The sequence below is a fragment of the Eutrema salsugineum genome, unplaced genomic scaffold (genome assembly GCF_000478725.1).
Source record: "Eutrema salsugineum unplaced genomic scaffold, Eutsalg1_0 scaffold_8, whole genome shotgun sequence".
Taxonomy (NCBI): domain Eukaryota; kingdom Viridiplantae; phylum Streptophyta; class Magnoliopsida; order Brassicales; family Brassicaceae; genus Eutrema; species Eutrema salsugineum.
The window spans coordinates 11,674,374-11,688,282 of NW_006256414.1; the positions used below are offsets into that span (position 1 = coordinate 11,674,374).

General features: G+C 41.5%; 1 protein-coding gene and 1 non-coding gene across 3 annotated transcripts; one reads left to right on the forward strand and one right to left on the reverse strand.

The window, feature by feature from the left end:
- The first annotated feature begins 2,663 nt into the window (after nt 1–2,663).
- Nucleotides 2,664–3,467, forward strand: LOC18010012 (NDR1/HIN1-like protein 6). 2 transcript variants are annotated; one of them, XM_006392454.1, is made up of 2 exons: nt 2,664–2,736; nt 2,815–3,467. In XM_006392454.1, exons 1-2 carry the CDS (start codon nt 2,664–2,666, stop codon nt 3,465–3,467), a joined length of 726 nt encoding a protein of 241 aa, XP_006392516.1. The 2 variants fall into 2 exon arrangements, with proteins under 2 accessions (XP_006392516.1, XP_024015749.1); XM_024159981.1 differs by having other exon boundaries at nt 2,664–3,467.
- Nucleotides 3,468–12,048: 8,581 nt separating this feature from the next.
- Nucleotides 12,049–12,155, reverse strand: LOC112082253. The gene has a single exon (XR_002896905.1). It is a non-coding gene; the product is annotated as a small nucleolar RNA R71 (small nucleolar RNA).
- Between the last annotated feature and the right edge of the window lie 1,754 nt (nt 12,156–13,909).

A 13,909-nucleotide genomic window follows, 5' to 3' on the forward strand; every position in this document is an offset into this window, starting at 1 on the left:
TCGTCGCGATTACGTTTCTGTTGCTCGGGTAAAGCAGGCGGATTCGGCGGCGGTGGTGGCAATGCCGCTAAAGCTGGTAACGTCGGTAAAGTTGGTGGAGTTGGTGGATCCTTAGTGAGGGCGTTCTCGAGCTGTACGTTATTTGGTCGAGGCATGTTTGAACGGCGGAGATCGTCAATCGAGGTTTGCCCACTGTTTCTAGGCGTGTTCAAGCGATGGAGATCGTCGACCGAGATTGGCCCCTTTCGGTATTGGCCGAGTAGGTATTCTCGCAGGTATCTGCATTCTTCGGTGCTATGTCCTCTACGCTTATGGAATTCGCAGAACAAGGACTCGTCCTGATCTTCTTCACCGCGGACCCATTTATTGTTCCACTGTTTGGTCGGTTGTTGGATTGCATTAGCGTAGAACTTCTTACGATTCTCGTACCCTCGGCCGTATCCCGACTGTGACTCGTTGGTTGTTGTTTTCGAACGTTCAGGTTGCTTCGTCGAATAACTTTGCTCATAAGCGGCTTCCTCTTCTTCTTCAGCGATGTAAGTATTAGCTCGATGTAGTGCGTCTTCTAACGTCTGTGGAGGGTTATGCGTGATCGTGCTTCGGAAGCTAGTCTTTATCCGAGCTCCTTTCTGAAGGCATAGGAGGGCGGCCTCATCGCTGATCGTACAATTAGCGACAATCGTCTTAAAGCGCTGGATGAAATCGCGAAGGCTCTCGCTCGGTCCTTGGGCTATTTGCCAGAGCTCGGAATTCTTGGTGTTTTGTCCGATGAACATGGAGAAGTGTTTGACGAAGGCCGTCGTCAACTCCTTGTAGTTATCGATTGAGTTCGCCTCGAGTCGTGAGAACCAATCGAGAGCCACTCCTCCCAGACTCTCCGCAAATAGTTGGCACTGAACTGCATCTCTCTCATCGGCGGATTTGAACTAGTATCGATTCATGCAGATGCCGAACGATGTCAAAAACTGTCGGGGAACAGTATTGCCTTCATAGATGTTTATCTTCAGTTTCTCCATGTGTTTGACCGGCGTTCCTGCTATGTGCGGTGTGAAGGGTGTCTTTTGTGTTTCCTGAATGACGCGCTCGATCTCCGGAGCTGCGCTTGTTGCTTGATGTATCTTTGAAGTGATCTCGCGAAGTTGCGCCTTCATTGCTTCAAACTCGACGTCTCGGCTCAAATCCGATGTTGGTGCATTTGCTGATCCGACTGCGGTAGACCTCATAGTTCCGGCTGGGTCTCCGTCAGTATTGAGGTCGTCGATAATGTTCCGAACTCGAAGGAGAGTTCGTGCTTGACTGAGTTCGGCGATTTGGGCTGCCATCTGGCTGAAACGTTCCTCGCTCCTTTTGTTAATGGCCTCAAATTGGGCGTTGAACACTTGGAGCAGCAATTCGGTTCCATAACCTCCTACGGCTGCGGGGGTTTGGCCGGCTACAGTTCCAGTGTTTTCCCCAGGAGTTCCTCCTCCCTGTTCTGCTGGGGCGTTAGCGTTCTCTCCACCGAGAGGGTTTCCTTCTTCGTGAATGTTGGTTTGATCCGTCATCGCTGATTCGATCTATCCGAAGTCCGATTTAAGACTGAAAATTCTGTTTAGCCCCCTTACCTGGCGCGCCAATTGTTGATATGTGAATATCGACAAGGGGTAAAATAGTACTTTAGATCGGTAAACTCGATTTTATTAGATCGAATCGAGAGAATACAACTGAGTTCGGGTATCAAGTAAATAATAACGAACTAAGACTTTATGAAACTAAGAATCTAGCGTAATGAGTTCTCCGTCTCTAAGTCTTCTCTGGAATATCCTATGTTCTCTGGTGTCGATTCATCTTCCTTTATATATATCCTCTGGGTCGGTCATCGAGTGCGTCTTCAGCGATATGGGACCGAGAGGACTTTCCTTTTCTCTCGGTCCTTTTCCTTTTCTCATAGCAGTTTCCTTTTTCCATTGGGAAACTTTCCATTCTTGACCGAACTCGAGAAACTCCTCGGTTCCTTCGAGAAGCTTCTCACCGACCTCGGCTTAATGGGCTGTATTCGGTCCAAGTCTTTACTCGGCCCAGTCTTCCCAGTACATTCTTTCATGAACTGGGCTTACGTTACGCCGATCTCGGTTTGTACCGGAGAAAACCGGGGTGCGGTTTTCACCTTCAACAAGGTTGACGGAAGCTTGTAGTGTATCGAACTTAGCACTGAGTGGGTTACTTTGCAGTTTTTTTTTTTTTTTTTTTTTTTACAGATAAATCTAAAAAATGTCTTACGTATATGCGTTTAGATACAAAAGTTCTTCCTATTTTTTGATGACTACATTAACGTGTTAAATATTTGTTATCCAAAGGTTTTAAAAAAAATAAAATAAAATAGAGAGATATTGTTGAAAACATTGGAATATTGCCAAGTCATCATCCTAACTAAACCAATATAGCATACCGAATACTTTCTTGCTTTGTCTTTATCGAATTTAATACTAGAGGATTACCTTAACTGTTGAACAACCTGTTGTTCCTTCTGTCTCTGATTAAGTCAATGTTATAGGTGAGGAAGGTAAGATGCTGGTAAGCATGGAAACTAGGGAACTTCACAACACAACAATTTGAATATAAAATAGAGAATATACATGATGTTGGTACCTTAGTATTTACTTAATATACAAAGTTGTATAACAATGGGAGATAATCAACAGAGAGTTTATCCGGTTCTTCAAATGGAAGCCAACAAAACGAAAACATCACCAGCTCGTGGAAAGACAGGACACCTTCCAATACAGCAGCCAATTCCGCCTCCTATGATGGCCAACAATACAGAAACATCACTAGCTCGCGGCAAGACAGAGCAGCTTCCTATACAACGACCAATTTTGCCTCCTCTAATGGTGCGTAATAAGAAGCAAAATCTATGCTGTAAATGCTTCTGTTGGGCCCTAAGCCTTCTAATCACTGCCTTTATCGCATTAGCAGTTGCAATTGCAGTTATATACTTTGTTTTCCACCCTAAACTCCCACAGTACGAGGTCAACAGTTTACGCGTTACCAACCTTGGAATCAATCTAGACCTCTCTCTCTCCGCGTTATTCAAAGTCGAGATCACAGCTCGTAATCCCAACAAAAAAATCGGGATTTACTACAAGAACGGAGGCCGTATCGGTGTGTGGTACACCAAGATAAAGCTATGTGAAGGTCCCATACCAAAATTTTATCATGGACATCACAATGTGACTAAGCTAAATGTGGATCTAACTGGAAGAGCACAATACGGAAACAGTATCTTGTCTGCATTGCAACAGCAGCAACAAACAGGACATGTCCCGTTAGATCTCAAAGTGGATGCACCTGTTGCCATCAAACTAGGGAATTTGAAGCTAAAGAAGATTCAGATATTGGGAAAATGCAAGCTTGTTGTTGATAGTTTATCAACAAACAATAGAATAAATATCAAAGCAAGTGATTGCAGTTTTAAGCTTAAACTTTGAGATTTCTCAATTTATAAGCTTTAAACGTTTCTTGTGTATCCATCATTTTAATATGCATTGATTTCTTTGTTTTACTTTTATCTGTCAACATTTTGTAAGAAATAAATTCTTCTCTATAATATGGTCTTATATTCATCCATTTTCTATTGGAATAATGTTATTATTAAATGTAATTAGTGTTCAAATATATTGGAAATAAAAGAGTAATTCCTAAATATCTCTACTTTGATGGATGGTTAAGATTAAATCTATGAAAACTCTAATGAGGAATAAGGTCCTCTCTCCAACCTATAAATACTTGCCATTAGACCATCATATATGCAAGACTTAAAAAAAAGAACAACACCTAAAAGTTCTAGGCAAGGGGAGAGAAATCTAATCACCTAGCTTAAGCATTTCATCTTCCATCCAGGAGTTCATGAAGATCATTTTCTCTTTGCAACTTTGAATGCAAGTAATTCTATAAACCTTCTTATAAATCTATTATGTGATCATCTAGTTGTTTAAAGATCTTGGGGTTCATGTAAATTTTTCACTTACACATTTTGTATGCATTGATTATGTTTTTGAATTTCTGGTTTTAAGGCTAATAAGATTAAACGAGTTATAAATTCTAAGAGTGCGATCACATCACATATATGATAATTTTTTTACAAAACAAGGAAAAAGATGAACATAATATTGTATAAAATATCCAACATAAAACACGGGTATGGAAAGTATGCATACATGGCCCCGATCTACAAAAACTCCATGAGAAGAAAAAAGTGTTCATCTCCTAAGAAAAAACCTGGTAAGATGATAAGAGAAATAGTTGATTTTATTTCACTTATCAAAAGGATTACAAGATTTATCAAGTCTGAGACTCTCCGATATTGATCAACCTAAATCAGATAACGAGAACAAGCTCTCGATATCCGCCAAATCGCCAAGAACAAACTTAGCAATTTCCAGAAATGAACGAACAACAAATTCGATACCTACAACAGAAATAACCAACAAAGCTATATACTAATTCTTTACCGTTTCGTTGACTGTTGACAGCTTATCCACGTCAGCTTCTCTTATTCTCTTCTTCAGAACTAACCCGACTCGTCAACAATCTGGTCTTGTTTCTTCATTTCAGTCTTCTTTATTTCTCTGCTTAATATCTACTCTTAGAGGCCTATCAATACCTGCCTCGCTAAGACGAAGCTTGTCCTCAAGCTTCAAATGTGGGAATTGATGAATCAAATCCAAAGCTTTCTCCCAAGAAGTCTCATGCGATGGTAAACCAGTCCACCTGATTAAAGCCTATAAAGGACCATTTGCATCATAACAAATGTCCAATATATCAGCGGGTTCCACCACTTCATCATTCGTTGACAATGTCTCAGGCAAATCTGAAAATGATTTTGACCCATAACAGGTTTAAGCTGTGAGATATGAAATACATCATGGATTTTGGAGTCCACTGGAAAGTCTTAGACGGTAAGCAACAGCTCCCACACGCGCCAATACTTCAAATGGGCCATAATAACGTGCAGCCAGCTTCTGACATACATGGCGAGACACAGTCTGTTGTCTATACGGTCAAAGCTTCAAGAAGACCCTATCCCCCACGTTAAATTCCAGCTCCTTCCGATGTTTATCTGCATTTTTCTTCATTCGAGCCTGAGCTAACTCCAAATGAGCCTTGATCTGACTTAACATGGAATCTCTCTCTCGAAGCATGCGTTCTAATTCAAAATTAGATGTTGAACCATGCTCAAACTTGAGTAAGCTCGGAGGTGGTCTGCCATAGACGATTTGAAAAGGAGTAGTTACTAAGGCTGTATGATGATTGGTGTTGTGCCAAAGCTCAACCCATGAAAAGTATGATGCCCAACTCTTTGGATGCGTGGAAGCAAAACGACGCAAGAATGTTTCCAAACAACGGTTTAAAACCTCTGTTTGTCCGTCTGATTGCGGATGATATGCCTTACTGAACTTAAGCTGTGTTCCTGCTTGTTTGAATAGCTCCCTCCAGAATGAACTCAAAAACACATTGTCTCTATCAGATACGATGGTTGCAAGAAAGCCATGGAGTCTTACTATCTCCTTGATGAACTTCAAAGATACATCCTTGGCCGTAAATGGATGCTTTAACCCAACAAAGTGGGCAAATTTACTTAGCCTATCGACAACCACCATAATGACATTAAAGTTCTGAGACAAAGCCCTCTATAAAATCCATGGAAATATCTTCCCAAATGGATTTTGGAATCGAAAGAGGTTGTAAGAGACCGATTGGGGATAAAGGTGAGTATTTGTTCTTTTGACACACATATTTCTAGATATTTGCAGTCATCTTTCTCCAATAAAAAACTTGTTGAATCCGTCTTGTTGTTTTCAAAACCCTTGAATGGCTGTCAATGACCTCATCATGATATGTCTGTAATATCAAGGGAATATGTGTAGATTTTCTCGGTATCATTAACCGGCCTCGATACAGTAGTTTTCCCTCAATTACAGTATACTCCTGATTTTCTTCCGGAGATGTCAAGGCTTGAGTTTTCAAAGCTTGAATGTCTTCATCGTTTTCAATTTCGTTTAACAAATCATGTAGTTGAATGCAAGAAGGAACTGTCAAAGCTAAAAGTTGAGTTGGATGTGCAATTGTTGTCTCTGTTACTATCTAAGATAGAACATCAGCAACCTTGTTTTTCACTCCTGGTTTATACACGATTTCAAAATCATAACCCAACAGCTTCGTTAAGCATCTTTGGTAGTCCATTGATACATCTCTTTGATCAAGAAGAAACTTCAAACTTTTCTTATCCGTATGAACCAAAAACTTCCTGCCAATCAAATAATGTTGCCATTTCTGAATTGCCAACACTATAGCCATCAGTTCTCGTTTGTAAATCAGTTTGATCTGTTCCCGTTCTGTTAAGCCATAGCTAAAATAAGCTATTGGTTTTTGACTTTGTGTAAGAACAGCACCTACGCCATACCCAGATGCATCTGATTCAACTACAAACACCTCATTAAAATTTGGTAATGCTAGGATTGGTGTTTTCATCATTGACTCTTTCAACTGATCAAAAGTTGTTTGAGCTTTGGAACTCTATTCAAACTGATCCTTTTTTAGAAGCTCTGTTAAAGGTCTCGTTATAACACTGTATCCGTTCACAAATCTTCTATAATAGCCGCTAAGACCTAAAAACCCACATAGTTCTTTTACTGTCTTCGGTATTGGCCAGTTCTTCATTGCCACAGTCTTCTCTGAATCTGTTGCTACCCCTTGTGCTGATATTACATGATCCAAATATTCATCCTTGTCTTGACCGAACAAATACTTCTTTTTGTTTGCAAATAACTGTTGTTCCATGAAGACGTCCAAGACAACTATCAAGTGTTTGATGTGATCTTCCATGATTGAACTGAATATTAGAATATGATCGAAAAAACCAACACAAATTGGCCCAAAAATGGTCGACATGAGTGCCTGGAATGTTGCTGGAGTATTATTGAGGTCAAAAGGCATGACCATGAACTCATAATGACCATTTGAAGATCTGAACGCAGTGATTTCAATGTCCATATCCTCCATGTGTATCTGATGATAACCTGATCTCAGATCTAATTTGAAAAACACTTTAGCTATGATAAAACCTGATCTCAGATCTAATTTGAAAAACACTTTAGCTCCATACAGCTCGTCGAGTAGCTGGTCAATCATCGGAATTGGGAAAATTGTCTGGGATTGTAATCTTGTTCAGTGCTCTATAGTCTATGCAAAACCTCCAACTTACATCTTTTTTTTACTAAGAGTACTGGACTTGAGTAAGGGCTCCTTGATGGTCTAATGATTCCATCAGATAACATCTTCTTCACCAACTTTTTCATATCTTCTTTATAGGTGTCTGGGTATCTATATGGTCTAACACTTATTGGACCAGCTCCTGATACTAAATTAATAGCATGTTCATGTCCATATTGATGGTCTAATGATTCCATCAGATAACATCTTCTACACCAACTTTTCCATATCTTCTTTAAAAGCGTCTGGGTATCTATATGGTCTAACACTTATTGGACCAGCTCCTGCTACTAAATTAATAGCATGTTCATGTCTTCTTAATGGTGGGAGCTGAGTTGGCTCTGCAAAAACTTTCAAGTACCTTTCCAATAAGTGCTCAAGTGGTTTTGGTATAATCTGCATCACTGGTTGTTCTGATTGAAACAACTCCATATCGAACCCAATTGAGTGAATATCCTTCATGGAAGGTTTATAGCAGTGTAGAGAGGGGTCCCCTTTGAGTGTCACAATCGCTCCTCTATGATTGAATGAAAACTCGTGGTTCTCCGAATCTGTTGCACACTTCCTGATAACACCGTATTTTGACCACTTTTATGGATCGTTTTGAAATACTTTTTCTATGTTTTTAATTGCTTTCAAGTACTTTTATCACGTTTTTCTAGTTCCAAGACTCTTTTCAGGTAACTTAGGGAAAAGCTTAACAAAATGGATAGAAAACCAGATTTCAGCTCATAGTCAAACCGTCAGAAGTTCACCCTTGATTGAAGGCCTTCTCACCGTCTGATCCAGCTCAAATTTGGAGACCTCAAAGATGGAAGTATCAGCTTTCCAGTGCACTTTACAGCTTGGCAATCCAACGGTTCAATCAAAAGATACGCGAAGAGCAAGATGTCCCGTAAACCAGCCGGCAAGCACTTCCACCCGCGGCCAAACACTCATTCCCCACGGTCATGAGCATCCCGACTGCGGCAAACCATTCATTCCCCACGGTCAGAGCCCTCCCGACCGCGGCCATCAACCTCCGAGCCCAAAAAGCCATTTCTGAAGCCCACATTTGGAGAAACCCTAAGTGACGTCCAGAGAGGTCTTGAGCACTATAAATACATGTCTTAGGAACCCTAAACGGGGAGAGAATATCATCATCATCTATCATTACTTCATATTTTTATTGTTTTTGCTTTAGGTTTTAGGGAGAGAGAGATTTGTTCTCTTGAACCCTTGTTCTTTCTTTTTCAATTTCGGTTTCTATTCTACTTATTAATATATGTTTATGATTTCGTTCATTATGTCTGAGTAGTTTTATTGTTGGGATTAAGGGATTTTCGATGGGGATTTATATGTTCGATGAGGATTCCATGAGCTTTTGAGCCGAATCTTAGAACTTTTTCTTCTGAATTCATTTTTACTGCATGAGAGTAGCGTCATGAACTACAATATGATCCAGATGCTTGGTGACACGAAAGTGTTCATCCGGTGTCAGATCTAGTTTGGGAGAGCAAAACAACCATAGGAGTGGAAACTGATATGTTCTTAATTTGCATCATTTAGGTTGCATAATTCATTCTAAATCATGTTTTATTCCATGCATATTAGGTCCTTAGGGTTTGTTTTAGAAATTAGGAGATGCATTAGGTCCCAATGAGTCTTTGCATATTTTGAGTGTTTATCAGGTGCATTTGGAGCTGAAAAGATGAACCCAGGAGGTGGAATGGTGATCAAAGCTTGAAAAGTGGCAAAATGGAGTCTTTGGAGGTTATCGACCATTCTCGCTGACCAGGAGGGTTTTTCACGGCCATTCTCGCGTACCAGGAAAGATTTTACCGGCCAAAACACGTACCGCGGGTAGATTTCATCGGCCAAAAACGCGTACCGGTTAAAGCATCTCTCGGCCAAAATCTCCGGGTGCAGACACGTTTCCGAAATCGCCTGTCCGGGGAGCTTTCCGGTCCGATTCAGATGGCGGGTGCTTCATAGAAGTTGGAGAAGACTGGATCACGGTTTCGTAGCAAGTGGAATCACGGAATTCGAATGTGTGAGCAGAGAGTTAAGCTCGTCGGAAGAAACCCCTGTCTCGCTGCTGTTTTGGACCAAGCCGAGGAGCTCTGAAGAATGCGAAGGACGGTGTACTTCCAGGCCGATTCAGTTTCCGGGGCCTTCACGAGAATCAGAGACAATTGAGTCTTCTTTCCAGAACGTCCATGATTATTCAATTTAAAGCTATGAGCAGGAAGATACGGTCTCCGGAATGGACACATGTCTAGACGCCTCTCTCTGGTCGTGTACATGCACTGAAAAGATGTGCCCTCCAGGAAGCCTTACACTTCCCAAGCACCGAAGCTTCCTTCACCAAAGTTGGAGATAAATGAGTCCTCTGTCTTCTGCAACCGAAATCATTCAATTCGGACAAGTATCATTGGAGTTACACTCTCCGGAATGCGAAGTGGTCTAAGCTGCTCTGGATGCTGCGAGATGGTCTTGCGACTTGGTTAACCCGCAGGCCTGAAGATGAACGCCTGAATGCTGATGCTGCGAGTTGAAATGTGCGGGTAAACTATCACTGGAAGAGTCTGAAGCTCCCGAGCAAGAGAAATGCTAAGTCCACAATCGTGCGACTTAGGCATGCGAGTTAGCCGCGCCTGGAACTAAGCCGCACGATCACTCGCAAATCACTCCGACTTGAGCCTGCGACCTAGGTGCAATAGAGACCAACCCGCACAGTTTGTACATTCCCCAGAAACCGCCTTAGTCCTGCGAGTTGGAGAGGAAGGAGACCAAGCCGCAGCAACACTCGCAAAACACTCCTACTTAGGCATGCGGCTAAGACAAGGCGATTCAGGCTCCACAAGACAAGTCTTCATCTACTGCGACTTAGGTGTGCTACCTGGGACATACTGGACCAACCCGCAGTAATTCCCACTTTATCCATTAAAGCCGGGTCAGGACCCGGTTTGTTCCGGGCTGACCTGGTTCGTTTTTAAGGAAGTATAAATACTTTTTAGGGTTTTTTGGGGAGAGAACTAAGCTTTATTCCCTTTGTCTCTTGCCTCTTTTGTGAAAAAGACTCCACCAAGAAGAGAAATATCGATTTTTGGCCCTTTAATCAAGAGAGTTTAAGAGATTTTTGTGTTTAAAGCTGCTTTCTTCTTAATCTATCATCTCCATCTCCATTCCTCATCATTAATCATGCTAGTCTTCTCAACTTGCAAAGGTTTAAGAGAGATTAGTATGATTAGTGAGTAGTCACCTTAATGAGGTTCTAGATGTGTAGGTTAGGGTGCTAAAGTGTTAGATTAGGAGTGCTTAGGGCTATATTCATTGATTCATTTCTCTAAACAGCTGTTCTCTATGCTAGATCCTTGATAATCACTTGAGATCTAGATTCTGGGAATTTCATGCACCAAAAGTGTTTGATGAAATTCCTGAAAGAGCTGTATTAGAGGTTTAAGCATTTTCTGCATGATGATGTATTGTTAATTGCTTGAATGATCATTAAGAACTGTTTATTAATGCATATTGATTCATATTTCACAAATGGGAATTTGGTTTGAAAATGGATTAGTATAGGGGTTAATACCTTCATGAGAGGATTAACCTAGATTGGAGTTCTTAATCATTTGAATCATGTCTCATCATTGTCATTAGCATTTCTAGTTTAGCACCAAAGCACCCTAACCAACTATCATGTCTAGAATCTCATGCCTCCATCATATCATATTCACATCATTTGTCATTGTCATTAGTCCTTAATCCTGTTTAAGTTTGTAGTTGTCATTCATTAACAAAAAAATCACTCTTGTTTGCTTGAATTAAGAACACAATCACATAGTTTAGTGTCTAACACCACATCTGGATTGATAAACCTCTTTGTGCTACTTTGACAAGGGGATTGATGGCCCTGAGACCTTAAAAAGTCTTATCTATCAATTGGCGCCGTTGCCAAATTGTGGTTTGTTTAGCATTAAGCTCTGATCTGTTCTTGAGATCAAGTGCTTACTTTTTTGTTATTACTGATTACTTTCAAGTTCTGTTTGTGATTTCAGGTGTATGAACACCAGGTCTAGATCAAGAAGTTGTGGCCCACCTTTCCCTCTCAACGACAATATCAATCTTTTGGTACCAAGGAGGAGAAGGGACAGACGTGGTAGACAGATTGATCAGGCTGACATGGAAGAACACAGAGATCACGTGGTGGATATAGAACAACCGGTTCAGGAGCAACAGGGTCAGGGTAATGGAGCTGGTAATGGAGTTGGTCAAGGGCTTCATCAGGGTAATGTTCATCAGGAACAGGTGCACCATCAACAAGCTTATGTCCACCAAGGAAAAGCTCAAGCTCATGAACAGAGGCATCAGGCCAATGTTCAGCAAAGACAACAAGTGCACCACCAACCCCACCCTTTCCAACAACAGCAAAGGAGATATGAGCAACCCCAAGTCTATGTTGGAGAGAATGACAGGGCCAATGCTCATCAGTATGGAGCTGGTATTCAGGCACCACCTGTGCAAAACAACAACTTTGAAGTGAAGGCATCATTGCTGAATATGGTCCAGAATTCAAAGTTCCATGGGTTAGCAATGGAAGATCCCTTGGAACACTTGGATCAGTTTGATAAGGTGTGTGATCTGACCAAGATTAATGGAGTTTCAGAAGACAGCTTCAAGCTAAGACTATTCCCATTCAGTCTTGGTGACAAAGCTCATCAATGGGAGAAGAATCTTCCAAGAGGTTCCATTCAAACTTGGGAGCAATGCAAGCAAGCCTTCTTATCTAAGTTCTTCTCCACCTTAAGAACTGCAAAACTGAGGAACCAAATCTCTAGCTTCACTCAGCTCAGCAATGAGAGTTTTGGTGAAGCATATGAGAGATTCAGGAGCTACACAAACCAATGCCCACACCATGGGTTTAGTGAGGCTTCTCTTCTCAGCACACTTTATAGAGGAGCTCTTCCCAAGATTAAAAACCAGCTGGATACTGCTTCCAATGGGAACTTTCTGGGTAAAGAAATTCATGCTGCTTTAGAGCTAGTGGAGAACTTAGCATTGAGCAATGATACTTATGGTGAAGACTATGACAGATCAAATAGGTCTGAAGGTTCAAGCTCAGAACAGAGGCTCACCAGAGAAGTTAAGGAGTTGAGGAGTGAATTAGACAAGTTGAAGTTGGTAACTCACAAGCCAATGCATTTTGTTGGAGAGTATGAGGAACCATCTCAGATCTTTGAGAACATCAGTGAAGAGGGTCTTACCCAAGAGGAGCTTAACTACATTGGGAATCAGAGGTTCCAGAGATATCAGTATGGTAATGCCAATCCAAACCTCTCTTACAGGAACACCAATGTAGCTAATCCACAAGACCAAGTGTATCCCAATTCTCAAGCTCCACAGAACTTTGTTCCCAAGAACAACTTTCAAGGATCTTTTCAACCAAAGCATCAGTTTGCTCAGAATCAAGGTTTTGGTCAGCAACAGCAATCATTTCAGGGTCCTAATTTCAATACACAGCAGCAAAAGGCACCACCGGGGTTTGGTCCACCACAGTTCCAACAGCAAGCGCCTGTTCAACAACAATTTCAGCCACCACCGGTTCAACAACAGCCACAGATGGGTTCAGATATGGTTGGTATTCTGCAACAACTACTTCAGGGTCAGCAGATCTTTGCTAGTCAGAATGCAGCCATGCAACAGGAAATCAAGGAACTGAAGCAAAACCAGGCATCAAGCTCAAGGAACCAAAGTCACCTACCTGGAAAACCAGAACCCAACCCCAAGGAATATGCCAAGGACATTACACTGAGGAGTGGAAAGGAGTTACCTGGTATTCAGAACAATAATGTGATCATTGAGGACAATGATCAAACTGAGGGGGAGGCAGCCTTAACAGATGATCAAGTTGCTGAGAAACCAAGGACAGAAAAGGGTAAAGAGGTAGCAAAGGAACCAGAACCAGAAAAAGTATATGTGCCACCACCTCCATACCAACCCAAGCTCCCATTTCCAGGGAGATTCAAGAAGCAACTAGTGGACAAGGCAAGAGCTGTATTTGAGAAGGCACTCAAGGAGACACCACTCACAATGCCTCTCATTGATGCATTCTTAATGATGCCAAAGATGGGGAAGTTCTTGAAGGATGCCATTCTGAACAAGACAAAAGAGCTTCAAGGCATGGTAGTACTAAGTCATGAATGTAGTGCTATCATTCAGAAGAAGTCCATTCCAAGGAAGTTAACTGATCCAGGGAGTTTCACACTCCCTTGTGCCATTGGGCCTCTTCTATTTTCTGGATGTCTTTGTGATCTAGGAGCATCAGTCAGCTTGATGCCATTCTCCATAGCTAAGAAGTTGGGCTTTAGAGTTTTCAAACCTGCAAGGATTTCTCTTATCCTTGCAGATAGATCAGTTAGATTGCCTGTTGGTATGTTGGAAGATCTACCTGTCAAGATAGGTGGTTTTGAGGTTCCAACAGATTTTGTTGTGCTGGAGATGGATGAAGAGCCAGTAGATCCTCTTATCTTGGGCAGGCCATTCTTAGCAACTGCAGGAGCTATTATTGATGTGAGAGGTGGGATAATAGAGCTTCAACTTGGGTCTGAAAGGCTCAAGTTTGATGTGAATGAGATGATGAAGAAACCTACCATTGAAGGTCAATGTTTCTATGTGG